A 16,506-nucleotide genomic window follows, 5' to 3' on the forward strand; every position below is an offset into this window, starting at 1 on the left:
TGTTCCCTAGAATGCCCTTTTCCTCTCGGTTGCCTAACACATCCCTATTCAGTCTGCAAGGCCCAGAGCAAATGCCACCTTTCTTGCCATCCTCCCCCTTAGCACCCTGTGCTTACGCATCTCAGAGCCCTTGTCTCGCTGTGTCTTAACTGTTTGCGTGTCTTAACTGTCTGCATGTCGATTTCTCCCCATGACCTGCAGTTCTTTAAGAACAGGGGCTATGGCTTTCATCTCTGTGGGAAAGAAAAATGTTGGTTATCAGAGAGGAGTCCCAGAGCCCAGAGAACAGCCCAGTGGCTTTTAAATGTTTTAAGAATCACAACCTAGAGTAACAAATGCATGTTATATCATGATCCAGTAACAAATATGCACATGTGTGAAAATAGATATTTGTAAAATGGAAACAAAATTTCCCCAAATAATATACCACATGCAGTGCTAATATCAGAGATTCTGTTTTCTACTTTATTCTCTATTAGTTTTTAAAATATGGATTTGGTGCACCAAATTGATTTTATGATACATTGATGAATGCAACTTGCAGTCTGAGAAATATTAGTGTAGGTAACACTTTATCTGCCATCCCCCACCGCCTTTGTTTTCTGATTTTCTGTTTGTATCTATTGAATGCTTCAAACTGGCGGAGGAAGGAGGAATTTCTTTCTTTTTTTTTTTTTTTTTGAGACGGAGTCTCGCTGTATCGCCCAGGCCCAGGCTATAGCGCAGTGGAGCGATCTTGGCTCACTGCAAGCTCCGCCTCCCGGGTTCACACCATTTGGAAGGAGGAGTTTTGATTGAGAGACTGAGCAAGAAAGAGAGTGCTACAGCAGAGATGGAGCACAGAGGAAACCATATTCTGCCTATTTTCCATCCAGCCCCTTGGACTTGCCTTGAGCTCCCATAAGTAGAAACTGACCAGACTGTTCATGAGAAAATGTATACAGATGGTCCTCGGCTGACGATGAGGTAACATCCCAATAACCCATCATAAGTTGAGAATATCGTAAGTCCAAAATAAATGTAATGCACCTAATGTATCGAACATCATAGTTTAGCCTAGCCTGCCTTAAATATGCTCAGAACACTTTCATTAGCCAAAAACTAGACAACATCATCAAACACAAAGCAATTTTGTAACAATAAAAATAAAAGATCAAAATTCAAAATGTGAAGTACAGTTGCTACTGAATGCATGTTAACATTTGCACCATCAAAGGCCAAACATTGTAAGTCAAACATAAGTTGGGGTTCGGGTATGGTGGCTCACTCCTGTGATCCCAGCGCTTTGGGAGGCTGAGGTGGGCAGATCACTTGAGGTCAGGAGTTTGAGGTCAGCCTGGCCAATGTGGCTAAAATACAAAATATAAAAATTAGCTTGGCACGATGGCACATGCCTGTAACCCCAGCTACTCAGGAGGCTGAGGCAGGAGAATTGCTTGAACCTGGAATGTGGAGGTTGCGGTGAGCCAAGCTCACACCACTGTACTCCAATCTGGGCTCCAGAGAGAGACTCCATCTCAAAAAAATAAAATAAAAGTAAATAATGGGGATCATCTGTAAACTTCACGCACAAACAAGGCTACTTAAGGGTCTAGATCAGGAGTCTACAAACTACAACCCTTGGACCTAATCTATCCATCCGTTTTTACAAATAAAGTTTTATTGGAACAGAAACATGCATATTTGTTTACGTACTGTCCATAGCTGCTTCTGCTACAACTGCAGAGTTGAGTAGTTGCAATTAAGATTGTATAACCCACAAAGCCAGAAATATTTACTATCTGGGCCTTGACAGGAAAAGTTTACCAATCCCTGGAATAAAGGGAAAGTGTTTCTTACCACTCTGGGAGGAAACCAGTAAGGCTCTGAGGCATCTAAAGCAGAGTGTTAGGCACGGGCAGTATCTTTCTCAAAAAAGGGCATATTGGCCCCTTTCCAGCATCCTCAGGCTGGGCTCAGGGCCCCCAGCATTACAGCCTGAGCAGGAGAGCCTCAACAGGGGGGATTCTGGGGGGGGGACTGCTGGTGCAGGTACACTACTGCTCTTGGAAGGACCTGGAAGCACTTAGGGTGTTTCTGGGACTATGAAGATGAGGGCTGTTGAGTCAGCTGACACTGGGATTTCATTTTCATTCTTGTGCCTGGTGCATGAAAGAAAGATGCTTGGAGAGTGCTAAATGTTTGGTAGAGATTTCTTAAATCAAAAAGGAATTGGCGGCATGTGGTATAGAAACCGAGCTTTATCACAGCCTCTCCCAAAGGCAATGCCAGTAAAGAGTCCAGTGCCTGCAGCCCAGAACAGGAATCCCCCCTCCTGCTTGGAGAATAAGCCATCTTTTCTCAGCTGCTTTGGCAACTAATATTGATGATGATGCGTATAATAATAATGATTATAACTAACATTTACTGAATGTTTATCAAGCAGCATGCAATATTCTAGGTCCTTTACATGTAACAATTCACTTCATTTTATTTATTTATTATTTTATTTTTTGAGACAGCATCTCACTCTGTCTGGAACGCAGTGGTGCGATCTCAGCTCATTGCAACCTCCGCCTCCCGGGCTTAAGCTATCCTCCCACCTCAGCCTCCTGAACAGCTGGGACCACAGGCATGTGCCACCACACCCGGCTAATTTTTTTGTATTTTTAGCACAGGCAGGGTTTTGCATGTTCCCCAGGTTGGTCTCGAACTCCTGAGCTCAAGCAATCTGTCTGCCTCACCCAAAGTGCTGGGATTACAGGCATGAGCCACCGTGCCTGGCCACAATTCACTTTAATTCTCTTAATAAAAAGACTATTTTAATCTCATTTTATATTTTTAGGTGAGGAAACTGAGGCACTGCAAGGTTATGTAACTTGCCTAATGAGAAGCAGCTAGTAAGTAGCAGAGTCTGAATTTGAAAATAGAGTGATCTTTGTAGCTCAAAAATTTTTTTGGATTGCTGGGATGAACAGAAATGCTGGACAGCTAGTCTCTGGCCCCTGAGGCCAGAGTGGAGTCTAGCAAACAGCTATACCCACAGGGCAGCCTGAACAACGGCAGAGGCCAGGGTTTGGTAGACTCTCCAGGAAGAAGGCAAGAGTTGAACAGGAGAAGCCCATTCTTGGGAAAGAAGGAGACAGCAGCGCCCCCTAGGAAACTAACAGTGAATAACTGCAGACACTTCTGTGTAGGCAGGTATGGGCTTGAGCCCCCATAACTAGATGTTTAGGGAAGTGAGGTCTTCTTTTGTAAACACAGGCAATGAAGACTGGAATACCAGTTGCTCATCTTTGGGTCCCATAGCACCAACATTTGTGTGCAGCACCAAGTGGTCAGTGGATTGTTTGTAGACTGACCTCTCCAGTCCTGTCCTAGATGAACCATCAGGCCCCAACCACTGAGCCTCTACTCAGCACATGACTTGGCAGTTAGAACCAAGTACTGAAGTCAACTGGACAGGTCAAAGGAATTGCTTTAATTGAGGTCACAGGCATCACAGGGATCTGCTCAGCTTCCTCCCCACCAGGGAGAAAAGTCCTTCGTTGTTGGCCATGGTAGAAGAATAACTTTGTGAGATCACCTCAAACCATTCGATCGTGTAGCCAGCCTCTTTCACAGCAGCCTCCACTGCCTCCCGGCCCAGGGGGAGGCTGGAGAACTTCTGCTCGCCAATCATGTAGTAGCTGCTCTTCAGTGCGTCCATGATCACCAGGAAGCCCCCTGGCTTCAGTAGGCTGCCGAGGTTCCTGAGTGCCCTGCGGTAGGTGGGGAGGTCTGGGCAGGCGGCATCCAGACACAGCGTGCTAAGCAGGCAGTCAGCCAGGGGTAAGGGGACGGCCCCCAGCGGCTGGCTCTGAGTCACGTCACACTTCAGCACCTGCTTGACTGCCTGCCTCAACTTCTCCTCCTTCTCTGGACCCTTGACTCTGAAAAACACAAACCCACAAACATTGTTTTCCACTCCAGTCATGGGAAACCCAGATCTCTCGGGTCAAGGCTAAAAATGGCCGTATTGTCCCAGATGTGTATCCTTAGGGCCTCCTCTATTGGGAAAGTAGAGAAAGAAGAACCGAGGGGCCATTTTGGCATTTGAATGAGACCATACTACCCCGAGCCACGTGAAATCTCTTTATAAAGTGAATGGTACGTGAAAATGATAATACCTAGCAGCCTGCCACTCCCATGGACTTCCCTCCATGAAATGATTCCTCCTTCCCTGCTTAGTATAGCACTCACTTATACTATACTGGCTCATTTATTAGTATTTATTTGTAATTATTATTATACTTGTCCCATCTTCTAAACTGTAATGTAGTGGCTACTTGACCCATACAGAACAAGTATTAATAATAAAGGGTTTCAAATGCTGTAACATTATCTTTGCAGTAGCTGCTGATCAATAAGAGTGGTGAGATCATCCATAGACCTTTTTAGGAACTATTGATCATTATCCCACAGCTGTGAACAGGGCACTCCCAGAGAGAAGACAGCTACATTTCCCATTCTTAGATTCCAAAAAATATTGCAGATAGTATGTTTTCTGACAGAGATCGTGTTTTTGGTAGCCTAGAAAGGAACCCTGTCCTTTTCTGCCAAATCAATGGCATGTTTTGGGGTTTTTGTTTTGTTTTGTTTCTAGAAACAGGGTCTTGTGCTGTTGCACAGGATGGAGCGCAGTGGCGCCATCATAGCTCACTGCAACCTCAAACTCCTGGGCACAAGGGATCCTCTCACCTCAGTCTCCCAAAGCACTGGGATTACAGTCATGCAACACCACTCTAGGCTAGTTTATTGTTTTATAAAGACAGGGTCTCCCTATGTTGCCCAGGTTGGTCTTGAACTTCTGGCCTCAAGTGATCCTCCTGCCTCAGCCTCTCAAACTGTTAGAATTACAGGTATGAGCCACCACCACACCTGGCCCAATGGTGACTCTCGAGAGAAAAATCAGTTAATAAAAGAATGAAAGAAGAGAAGGCAAGAGCAGGAGATGAGACAGAGTGGCTTGTATCCTATTTGAATTTGTTACAGGAGGAAGAAAGGAACAAACAAATGATCAAAATTCAATAAACAGAGTGCACAAGAGAGACTGGAGAGCAGGGATGGACAAAGGAGAAAGAAGTAGCAGATCAGATAAGTGACAAAAGGGGAAGAAACACTGTGTGTGTTAAGGGCCCAGGCCCCAGAGCACTAAGAATAGGAGTGACCCCCGGGTATTGAGCTCTTGGAAGGAGTTAACTAGCAAAGCATTGTGGAGCAGACCCAGTCTCATGCTCTGGAAATGCACACTCCACCATCTGATGCAGACTCCAGGAGAAGACGGCCACTTGGACATCAAGTCTTGACAGACAGCAGAGATGGGCCCACATTCCAGCAAGTGAGGGAGACTTTCACTGGGACCATTTCTAGTCATGAGGAAAAGTCAATGGTTTAAATAAAACTTGATTTGAGAGAGTGGACAGTAGTCATGGGCATCTTAAATATTCACTTAAAATCTTAATCCTAGTGAATATAATCACTTCTTTGCAAACATGCTTTATGCTTGCTACAATTTTCCATTTAAGAAGCTTAGCAATTAGCATATGAAAACATGCTCAACATTGTCAGCCATCAGAGAAATGCAAATCAAAACCATGAGATATCACTTCACATCACTATGATGGCTATAATAAAAAAGACAGATAATATCAAGTGATGGCAAGGATGTGCAGAAAATGGAATCTACATACACTGTTGCTGACAATGTAAAATAGTCCAGCTACTTTGGAAAACAGTCTGGCAGTTCCTTAAAAGGTTAAATATAGAGTTACCACATGACCCAGGAAATCTGTCTAGGTATATACCCAAGAGAAATGAAAACATATATCCATACAAAAACTTGTAATGAATGTTTATAAATAGCTAAAAGGTGTAAACAATGCAACTGTCAACTTCTGAATAGGTAAATAAAATGTGATATACACATACAATGGAATATTTTTTGGCAACAAAAAGAAATGAAATTTTGACACATGCTATAACATGGATGGACCTTGAAGACATAGGTTACATGAAGAAAGCCAGAACCAAAAGGCCACATATTGTATGATTCCATTTATATGAAATGTCCAGAAAAGGCAAAGCTACAGAGACTGAAAGCAGACCAGTGGTTGCCAGGAACTGAGGGATTTGGAGAGAAATGGGAGTGGCTGCTAATGGGTACAGGGTTTCTTTTGAAAATTATGAAAATGTTGTAAAATTGATTGTGATGAAGGTTGCACAACTCTGAAAGTATACTAAAAACTACTGAATTTCACAATTTAAATGGGTACCTTAATTGTACGGTATGTGAGTTATATCTCAATAAACTGTTATATTAAAAGAGAGAGAGATAAGCTTAGCAAGGTGTTGATTTCAGGGAATTCCTACCAACCATTAAACTGGTATCTACATAGAAAACAAAAATTATCCTTGGTTGGGTCTACCTGCTCCTTTATTAAGGCTAGAAATGGTAGCAGGGTGACCCCTCCTGATTTGTCTTGGATTTTCTAGTTTGAGCCCTGAAAAATCCCATATTCTAAGTCTCCCTTGCAGTCCTGGACAAAGCAGACAGTTAGTCATTCTAAGGTGGGAAACTAGTTACAAAGCTACCTCCCAGCCTTGATACAACATGGATGATTTGATAGAACACTTTAAGAATAACGAAAAAAAAAAAATGATTTAACACTGTGGAAGTGTGTGAGAAACATGCATTTCAAAGGCAAACTAATCTAGAACAGAAAAACTTAAGTAACCTATCTGCACATAGGAATAATAATAAAGTGTATACCAAAAGGTAGAGTAGTGACAACATAATGTTTTGGGGGATGTGTTTCGGGATGATCCTCTATAACGGGAACATTGTGAAAATGTGTGTTTGATTACATCAGAAGCAGAACCAACCTCTGTGCCCTATTGTGTATTAAGCTATTTGAAACACTGAGTTACCACAGAACCAGAACTTGCCAGTCAGATGATGATGCAAATTGTTCCCAAACTGTGAGCCACACTGTGAAGTCTCCAAAGCTCACAGAGAATGTGCCAATTTCAGAGGGAAATTTGCTAGAAACACCCAGTGTCATAGATCCCTGCTTGTCCTTGGACACACAGCAAACATTGGGGAAGTCAGTTGCCAAGGTAGCTGTGTAAAGCCTGCATACACCTCACCTCAGGGCAACGCAGGGAAATGGACTCACCGGAGACCCAGCCAATTACCACTTTGCCTCACATTTAGCTCATGGGGTAGGTAATAAACACACACCAGGAAAGTGCTATGCTGTTTTGCGGAAAGCTAACAGCGGCGTGGCCATTTCTTTAGTTCTAAAGATCTACCCTTTCACATGAAACAATATGCAAAACAAGGCAGCCCTGTCCCCTGTAAATATGCATCTATAAAAGCCTGAGGGGTATGGGGAGGGAGGGAGGGAGGCAAGAAAGGATGAAGAGGAGAGTCCCGGGAAGAACCCTTTCTGAGAATGTCTTCCCACATTCCAGGTGAACTATCCTGAGATTTAGAGGCGGTTCCTCCTGCCTTCTCTCGGCAAAGCCAGCAGTGCATCAGAATCTCCCAGACAAGCTGTTTTTCATTGTTCTCACACCCCCAAAGCCCCATCCCCAGAAGTTCCTGCAGGCTCTCCTGAGAAAGAACCATCAAAACAGGTCAAGGAAATCAAGGCTAAGTAAGCTTGGAGGTCACTGTGAGAATTGTACGGGCAAGGAATAATCATTGGTGCACCTTTGATGCAGACCACACCCCACACGCGAATCAGGTGAATGATATTCTACAAGGAAGAGTCTAAAAAGCAAAATGTGGGTATTCATGTATTTTCCAAATATGTTTTAAACCTCTATTATGTTACAGGAAATAGGCTGGGCACTGGGGCCACAAGGATGAACAAATGAGAAACAGATTCTAACCTCATGGAGATTGCAGATGAGTGGGTGGCAGGAGAAAGCATTAACCCAGTAATCACTCACAGAAGTGGAAATTAAAACTGACAAATGCAAGGAAGGAAAGGAGCGTGGCACTAATGGGGAGATGTTGGGAGCTCCCCTTGACCTAGAGAATCAGGAAAAGCTCCTCCAAAAAGGAGTCGGGCAAGCAGAGATATAGAGGATAAATATGTAGGAGTTAACCAGACCAAAGCAAGCAGGGAGGGCGGGAGGAAATTCCAGTAAGAGGAAACCACAAGTGCAAAGGCCACGTGGTGGTAGGAAACACAGGAGGAGAGTGCCAACGTGGCTGGATTGTGGGGAAACAGGTTGGCAGGAGCCAGACTAGGCAGGGCTTTGTGGACCATGGCAGGAAGTTTGCTTTTCATTCCAAAAGCTCCGGAGAGTCACTAGGGAGCACTAAAGAGGAGAGTGACATGATCAGATTTACATTTTGAGAGGGTCACTTGGGCTGCAGGGCAGAGAAGAATTGAGTAGGGGGCAAGAGTGGAAGTGGGAGGGCAGTCAGGAGGGAAACAGGGGTAGCTGGGACCAGATGATGGTAAACACGGGAAGAAATGGGTTACAGAGGAAGTCAGGAAGTAAAATGGACAGAGCTTGATGTTAAGTTACTGTGGAGCATGACAGACAGGGAAAGGACAAGATTGACTTCCAGGTTCTGTCTTGTCCAATTTATTATATGATGGTGCCAATCAAGCAGCTAAGAATACCAGAAATAAAGCAGATCTGGAGCAGATCGTAACTCTGTTTTGGACACACTGAGTTTGAGGTGCTCTGAGACCTGTGAGTAGAAATGTTTACAATTGAGGAAATAGTTAGATGAAGGTTTCTTAACCTGCCCTGTGAATTTTCCCAGGGAGATAAGGCAGCAAAAGCACCTATTTAAGAGAGAGGCATCCTTGTAAAAGGCAGGAATGCTTCCTAGGTATCACTGAAACAATCATCGTGATCATCAAGATCCTGGTTTTGAAAAAGCATATCAATATCCTTTTGCAAGTTGTGAAAGTCCAGAGATGCTATGGAATAGAGGTGGTTCACTAGTTTGTGGAACACATTTGGCACAACTGTGTCTATTTTTGGACAACATACAAACATCTTCTAAACAGAAATGGAGGTCTTTGCACAGAGAGCATTTACCTCAGAGAACTGCCACCTCAACAGGAGCCCAACCTTTTTTCTGTCAGGTACGCTGAGGTTAAGAGGAGCGTGCTACCTGACTTCAAACTATACTACAAGGCTATAGTATGTACTTTAAATTTCATATAGAACCAAAAAAGAGCCCATATAGCCAAGGCAATCCTAAGCAAAAAGAACAAAACTGGAGGCATCACGCTACCTGATTTCAAACTATACTACAAGGCTACAGTAACCAAAACAGCATGGTACTGGTACCAAAACAGAGATATAGACCAATGGAACAGAACACAGGCCTCAGAAATAACGCCACACATCTACAACCATCTGATCTTTGACAAACCTGACAAAAACAAGAAATGGGAAAATGATTCCCTATTTAATAAATGGTGTTGGAAAAACTGGCTAGCCATATACAGAAAACTGAAACTGGATCCCTTCCTTACACCTTATACAAAAATTAATTCAAGACGGATTAAAGACTTAAATATTAGACCTAAAACCATAAAATCCCTAGAAGAAAACCTATGCAATACCATTCAGGACATAGGCATGGTCAAGGACTTCATGACTAAAACACCAAAAGCAATAGCAACAAAAGCCAAAATTGACAAATGGGATCTAATTAAACTAAAGAGCTTCTGCACAGAAAAATAAACTACCATCAGAGTGAACAGGCAACCTACAGAATGGGAGAAAAATTTTACAATCTGCCCATCTGACAAAGGGATAATATCCAGAATCTACAAAGAACTTAAACAAATTTACAAGAAAAAATCAAACAACCCCATCAAAAAGTGGGTGAAGGATATGAACAGACACTTCTCAAAAGAAGACATTTATGCAGCCAACAGACACATGAAAAAAATGCTCATCATCATTGGCCATCAGAGAAATGCAAATCAAAACCACAATGAGATACCATCTCACACCAGTTAGAATGGCAATCATTAAAAAGTCAGGAAACAACAGGTGCTGGGGAGGATGTGGAGAAATAGGAACACTTTTACACTATTGGTGGTACTATAAACTAGTTCAACCATTGTGGAAGACAGTGTGGTGATTCCTCAAGGATCTAGAACTAGAAATACCATTTGGCCCAGCCATCCCATTACTAGGGATATACCCAAGGGATCATAAATCACACAGCTATAAAGACACATGCACACGTATGTTTATTGCAGTACTATTCACAATAGCAAAGACCTGGAACCAACTCAAATGTCCATTAATGACAGACTGGATTAAGAAAATGTGGCACATATACACCATGGAATACTATCCAGCCATAAAAAAGGATGCGTTCATGTCCTTTGTAGGGACATGGATGAAGCTGGAAACCATCATTCTGAGCAAACTATCTCAAGGACAGAAAACCAAACACCGCATATTCTCACTCATAGGTGGGAATTAAACAATGAGAACACTTGGACACAGGGTGGGGAACATCACACACTGGGGTGGGGGGAGGGGAGAGGGATAGTATTAGGAGATATACCTAATGTAAATGACGAGTTAATGGGTGCAGTACACCAACATGGCATATGTACACATATGTAACAAATCTGCACGTTGCGCACATGTACCCTAGAACTTAAAGTATAATAAACAAAGAAAAAATGAGGAGGAGCCGCTCTCTACAGAGGCAACCAGGAGGTGCTCCAGGCCCTACCTGCTGTCCAGAAGGCCAAGAAAAACAGCTTGGACAGCACGCCTGCAGCTGATTCCCACCCACCTGTGTGTATGTCCTGGCATACCTGGAGGGGAGCCCTGCTCCAGACACCATTGCTTCTTCTACTGTAATGTGCATACCACCCTTAGCAGATATTACAGTGAAGGCTCTGATTCTGTAGGTAGCTAGTGGAGCCTGAGAGCCTGCATTTCTAAAAGCTCCCACGTGTTGTCAAAACTACTAGTCCAGGGACCACAAGCCTAAGCTATGCATTCCAAGTTCCAGGAACCATAGGTTAAGTAATGCAGCTTCCACAGTTCCTTAAGGAAAGAGCTCATATTCCTCTGTTCATGGAATAAGCTTGAGTAGTTGTATCTTAGTGTTTGACTTTCTTACGACTTTGTTAGCTAGTTGTAAAAATGAGGGTTATTTATTTTTATTATTATTTTTGAGACAGAGTGTCACTCTGCCAGCCAGTCTGGAATGTGACCACAGCTCACTGCAGCCTCAATCTCCCAAGCTCAAGTGATCCTCTCTCCTCAGCCTCCCCAGTAGCTGGGAATATGGGTGTGCACCACCATGGCCAGCTAATTTAAAATGAGTGGGATTTAAATGCAGAGGTAGAAGAACAGGAGACAGTACAGTACATATGTCTTTGTCAGCCTTTAGCACAAGAAAAAGCTTCAGATAAAGAAGAAATCGCCTTGACGTCTTGAAGGAAATAGGTTGTAGGTTGATAAAGCTACTTGAAGATGCAGGAAAGACATGAGTTGCATAGGATCACTATCATTCTCAAAATAATTAAAGCTACAGGATCTAGCACAAGGATAACGGTAAGAATGCAGAAATTTACTGCCAAAAATGCAATTTCCAACAAAGTTATTGGGAAGGGACAGTGTCTCAAGAGCCAGTTGTTCGAAGCTGACAATTCAGGTGTGAGATAAGCAATGCCTTTACTATCCTGTTAGATTGTAAGGGTTTATTTTTGAATGAGATGGAAAGGCTGGTGGTGGATACAGAAAGTGAGAACAAAGTTTCAAAAGCCTTCTTGACAGATGATTTGGACTTTGGAAAGGTGTATTGTCTAACAATGACTGAAGACTTATTTATTTATTTATTTATTTTTACAAAGTTTCCCTGAGATTCTACAAATCCTGGGAATTTCCTTATTTACTAAATAATTTTAGATATTATCTAAATTGTCATAGCTGCAATTGCTTGTAGTTCATATCAGTTTCATTCTGTGGAATCACATAGTCAACAGAAAAAAAAAAGTGTATGAAATTATTTTTATATTGAAGAATATAGCTCTACTTTGAAGGCTATAGCCAACATAAAATTCTAAGTCAGGGGTATACAGGTAAAAATGGCATATGAAAATAGGCTCTCACCGGCCTGGGCAACAGAGCAAAACTCCCATCTCTACAAAAAATTAGCCAGCTACAGCAGTGTGGACCTGTAGTCCCAGCTACCCAGGAGGCTGAGGTAGGAAGATCACCTGAGCCCAGGAAGTCAAGGTTACAGCGAGATCTCACCACTCTACTCCAGTGTGGGTGACAGAGCAAGACCCTGTCTCAAAAAAAATAAAATAACCTCTCTCAACTTCTTACTACATGTCAGAAAAAAATGGGGCAATATTTAAACAATTTTATGATTTTGTTCATGTGTAAGGGTGACAAATACATTCTCATATATGCATGGACTTAGAAAACACGTCACTGTGTGTTCTTCTTGAAACAAATATTTGAAGATCTATTCAGTTGACAGATGAATCAAAATTAAAGACTCAATATCTAGAAAACTTGTATAAAATGAGCACCAAAAAATAATTGTAAATTTGATTACAAACCAAAAGCAAATGTCCAAACTGATCTTGAAAGAAAATATAAAAGTAATACTTTAAATTATAATATTTGAACTTTAAAATCTCAGGTTTCAATAATAAATACTGGGAAGAGAGATGCCAGGTGACTTTGGGTATCAAAAATTGTTAAATTCCTCAAGTTAGCAGAGAGGAAAACAATTACCAACTTTTTACCCGACTTGATAAGTTAAGAGAATTTGTCTCCAACAGACCTGCATTATAAGTAATACTAAAATAAGTTCTTCAGGTGAAGGAAAATGATGCCAAGCAGAAGAACAGATCCTGGGAATGGAATGAAAAACACTACAGAAGAAAGATATGTGGGTAAACATAAAAGATCTTAAACATATGCATAATATAGCCTTAGTTAGTTTGGGCTCCTGTAACAGGATACCATAGACTGGTGGCTTATAAACAACAGAAATTTATTTCCCACAATTCTAAAGGCTGGAAGTCTGAGATTAGGATGCCAGCCTGGTCAGGGTCTGATGAGGACTCTTCTGGGCCACACACAGCTGACTTCTTATTGTATCTTTATATGGCAGAAGGAGAGCTAGAGAGCTCTCTGGGGTTCCTTTTATAAGGGCACGAATTCCATGCATGAAGTCTCCACTTTCATGACCTAATGACCTCTGAAAGCCCTAACCTCTTAATACCATCATAAGGGGGTTAGGATTTCAACACAGAAATTGGGAGAGAGGGACAAAAACATTCAGTCCAAAATTCCTGTGTTTTTTGTATATTGTTATATGCATTGTTTAAAACTGTATACTGACGTATGTGACTATACTTAACACTATTCAACTAACACTTAAACATAGTAAACATAGTAAATTTTATTTTAAAAATCATAATTAAAAATAAGACAATAAAAATAAAAGCACTACTAACTAAAGCAAAACTAGTAACAATATATGTATTATAGTACTAAACATAGAAATAAAATATATGGCAAGAACATAAGGGCCAGGAAAGTCAGTTAAGGAAATTACACTGTTGGAATATTTTACATCCTTCATGAGACAGTAGATATGTCAAGGATGCATATTGCAATTTCTAGAAAAACCATACAAACTCACACAAGACACAGAAGAGGTTAATAGAGGAGATTAAAAAAGAAATATTAAAAATATGTACACTTATACTAAATGGAATACTAAAAATTACTGCATTCACCAAGGGAAAACTGATTGTTGTTCACACAGGTGAACAACAATCAGATGGGACAGATAGAAAACATATACCAAGATGGTAGACTTAAATTCAACCCTGTAATATTAGTAATTACATTAAATGTAAATGGACTAAACAACCCAGTTAGAGGCAGAAATTGTCAGTCTGGATTAAAAAGAGAAAACATAATCTGAAAACAGAAGGGTAGAAAAGGATATGTAGATATATCATGTATATTAGTTATATATAACTGTAGGATAAATCATCCCCAAAATTTAGCAGCTAAAAATGACAAACATTTATTTCACTGCTTTTTGTGGTTCAACTGAGGGAAATTTGGTTCCAAGCTACTCCTCAGGACGAGAGAGGAGATAGAGAGAATACCCAATAAAAAGCTGTCATTTTTTAAAAATTGATTTTGTTTTTTACAGCAACATTAGGTTCACTGCACAATCAAGCAGAAGGCCTACATTGGCATACCATTATCACCCAAAGTCTATAATCTACATTAAGATTCACTCTTGGTATTGTACATTCCATGGATTTGGACAAATATATAATGACATGTGTCCACCATTATAGTATCGTACAGAGTAGTCTCACTGCCCTAAAAAATCCTCTATACTCCACCTCCCTCCCTGACCCTTGGCAACTGCTGATCTTCTTTACTTCTTTCCTAGTTTTGCATTTTCCAGAATGTCATATAGTTGGAATCATACACGTAGCCTTTTAAGATTGGCTTCTTTCAATTAGTAATTGTATTTACATTTCCTCCACATCTTTTCGTGGCTTGATAGCTCATTTCTTTTTAGCACTGGATATAACTTCATTGTCTAAATGTACCACAGTTTATTTGTTCATTCACTTACTGAAGGACATCTTCGTTGCTTTCAATTTTTGGCAATTATGAATATAGCTACTACAAACATCTGTGTGCAGTTTTTTGTGTGGACATAAGTTTTCGACTTTTTGGGTTACATACCAAGGAGTGCAACTGCTAGATGGAATGGTTTTGCAAGGAATAGTCAAACTGTCTTCCAAAGTGGCTAAACCATTTTTAATTCCCACAAACAATAAATGAGAGTTCCTGTTTCTCCACAGCCTCATCAGCATTTGGTGGTGTCAGTCTTCCGGATTCTGGCCTAGATCTAATAGTGTAGTGGTGCTTTGTCCTTTTTAATTTAATATCACAATTAAATTATGCGATATTATAATTTCACATAATTATATGTGCTATAATATAGCTGCGTTCTACCACATGCAGCACTATGCTGCATTCTACCAAATTTGTCAGTACTGAATCACTAAATCCAGTGGATATTCTAGGGAAGGGGATTACTCAAAGGTGAAAATACTGACACAAGGATTATTGGGGGCCATCTTAGAGGCTGCCCACCACACCATGCAAAACAGTGAGCGCAGGAAGGCTGATGTAGCTATATTAACATCAGAAAAAGTAGACTTCAAGACAAATACATTACTGGAAATAAAGGGAGATATTTCACAATGGTAAAATGGTCAGTTCATCAAGAAGACATAACAATCTAAAAATGTATATAACAGAGCTAAAAACAAGTGTCAAAATACATAAAGCAAATGTTGACAGAACTACAGGGAGCAAAGGATAAATCAACAATCATAGTTTGAGACATGAACACCTCTCTCTCAGTAATTGACAGAGAGAGTAAACAAAACGTCAGTAAGGATGTAGAGAATTTGAACAATACTATCAACTGCCTGATTTAATTGATATCTATAGAAAGTATACCTACAATTGAACAATATACACTCTTTTCAATGTAGAAAGCACATAGAACATTTACTGAGATAGACCATATGCAGAGCCACAAAATAAATCTCTGATGACAACAAAATTTAATTTGAAAGCAATAACAATAAGATATCTAGAAAAACCCCAATAATTTGGAAATTAAGCAGTATATTTCTAAATAATTCGCAGTCAAAAAAGAAATTACAAAGGAAATGAGACAGTATGCTGAATTTGAAAATAATAAAAACACCACATACAAGAATCATGAGATGCAGTTAAAACAGTGCTAAAGGAAATTTGCAGCATTAAATGCCTACATTAGAAGAAAGAGATATGTGAAATAAATGGTATAAGTTTCCAACTTAAGAAGCTAAAAGAAGAATTAAAAACAAGAAATTTTAGAAAGCTAGAAAAAAATTAAAACAAACTAGAAAAGAATTAAAATTAAAATAAGTAGAAGAAAGAAAATTATCAAAAATAAGAGCAGAAACCAATGAAATAGAAAATGGACAGACAATAGAGAAAAATTAACAAAGCCAAACTTTGGTTCTTGGAAAAGATTAATAAAATGATCAATCTGTAGAAAGGTTGATCAAGACAAAAGAAAGAAAACAAGACAAATTACCAATATCAAGAATGAAAGAGGAGAGATCACTACAGATCCTACAGACATAACAAAGTATTAAAAGGATATTGTAAAAAAAAAAATGTCAATAAAGTTGACAACCAAGATGAAAATGACAAACTTCTTGAAAAATACCACTTACCAAAACAGACCAAAGAAGAAACAGAAAATCCAAGTAACCATTAAAGAAATACTATTTTTAATAAAGTCTTCTCTCACACAAACCTTTCCGATTCCCCTGGCTTCACTGGTGAATGCTATCAATCATTTCATATGGAAATTATACCAATAATACTCAAAGTCTTTCAGAAAAG

General features: G+C 40.3%; 1 protein-coding gene across 3 annotated transcripts in view; it reads right to left on the bottom strand.

Annotated features, from left to right (window-relative positions):
• Positions 1 to 439: 439 nt before the first annotated feature.
• Positions 440 to 16,506, bottom strand: part of NNMT (nicotinamide N-methyltransferase) — a 53,534-nt gene continuing 37,467 nt past the window's right edge. For all 3 annotated transcript variants that reach the window (XM_009187318.4, XM_021926574.2, XM_017948971.3), the window contains one exon: positions 440 to 3,911. In XM_009187318.4, the coding sequence (XP_009185582.1) occupies positions 3,479 to 3,911 (433 nt within the window). In that variant the 3' untranslated portion in view covers positions 440 to 3,478. The remainder of the gene's footprint in view (positions 3,912 to 16,506) is intronic.

Source organism: Papio anubis, chromosome 12 (genome assembly GCF_008728515.1).
Source record: "Papio anubis isolate 15944 chromosome 12, Panubis1.0, whole genome shotgun sequence".
Classification (NCBI taxonomy): domain Eukaryota; kingdom Metazoa; phylum Chordata; class Mammalia; order Primates; family Cercopithecidae; genus Papio; species Papio anubis.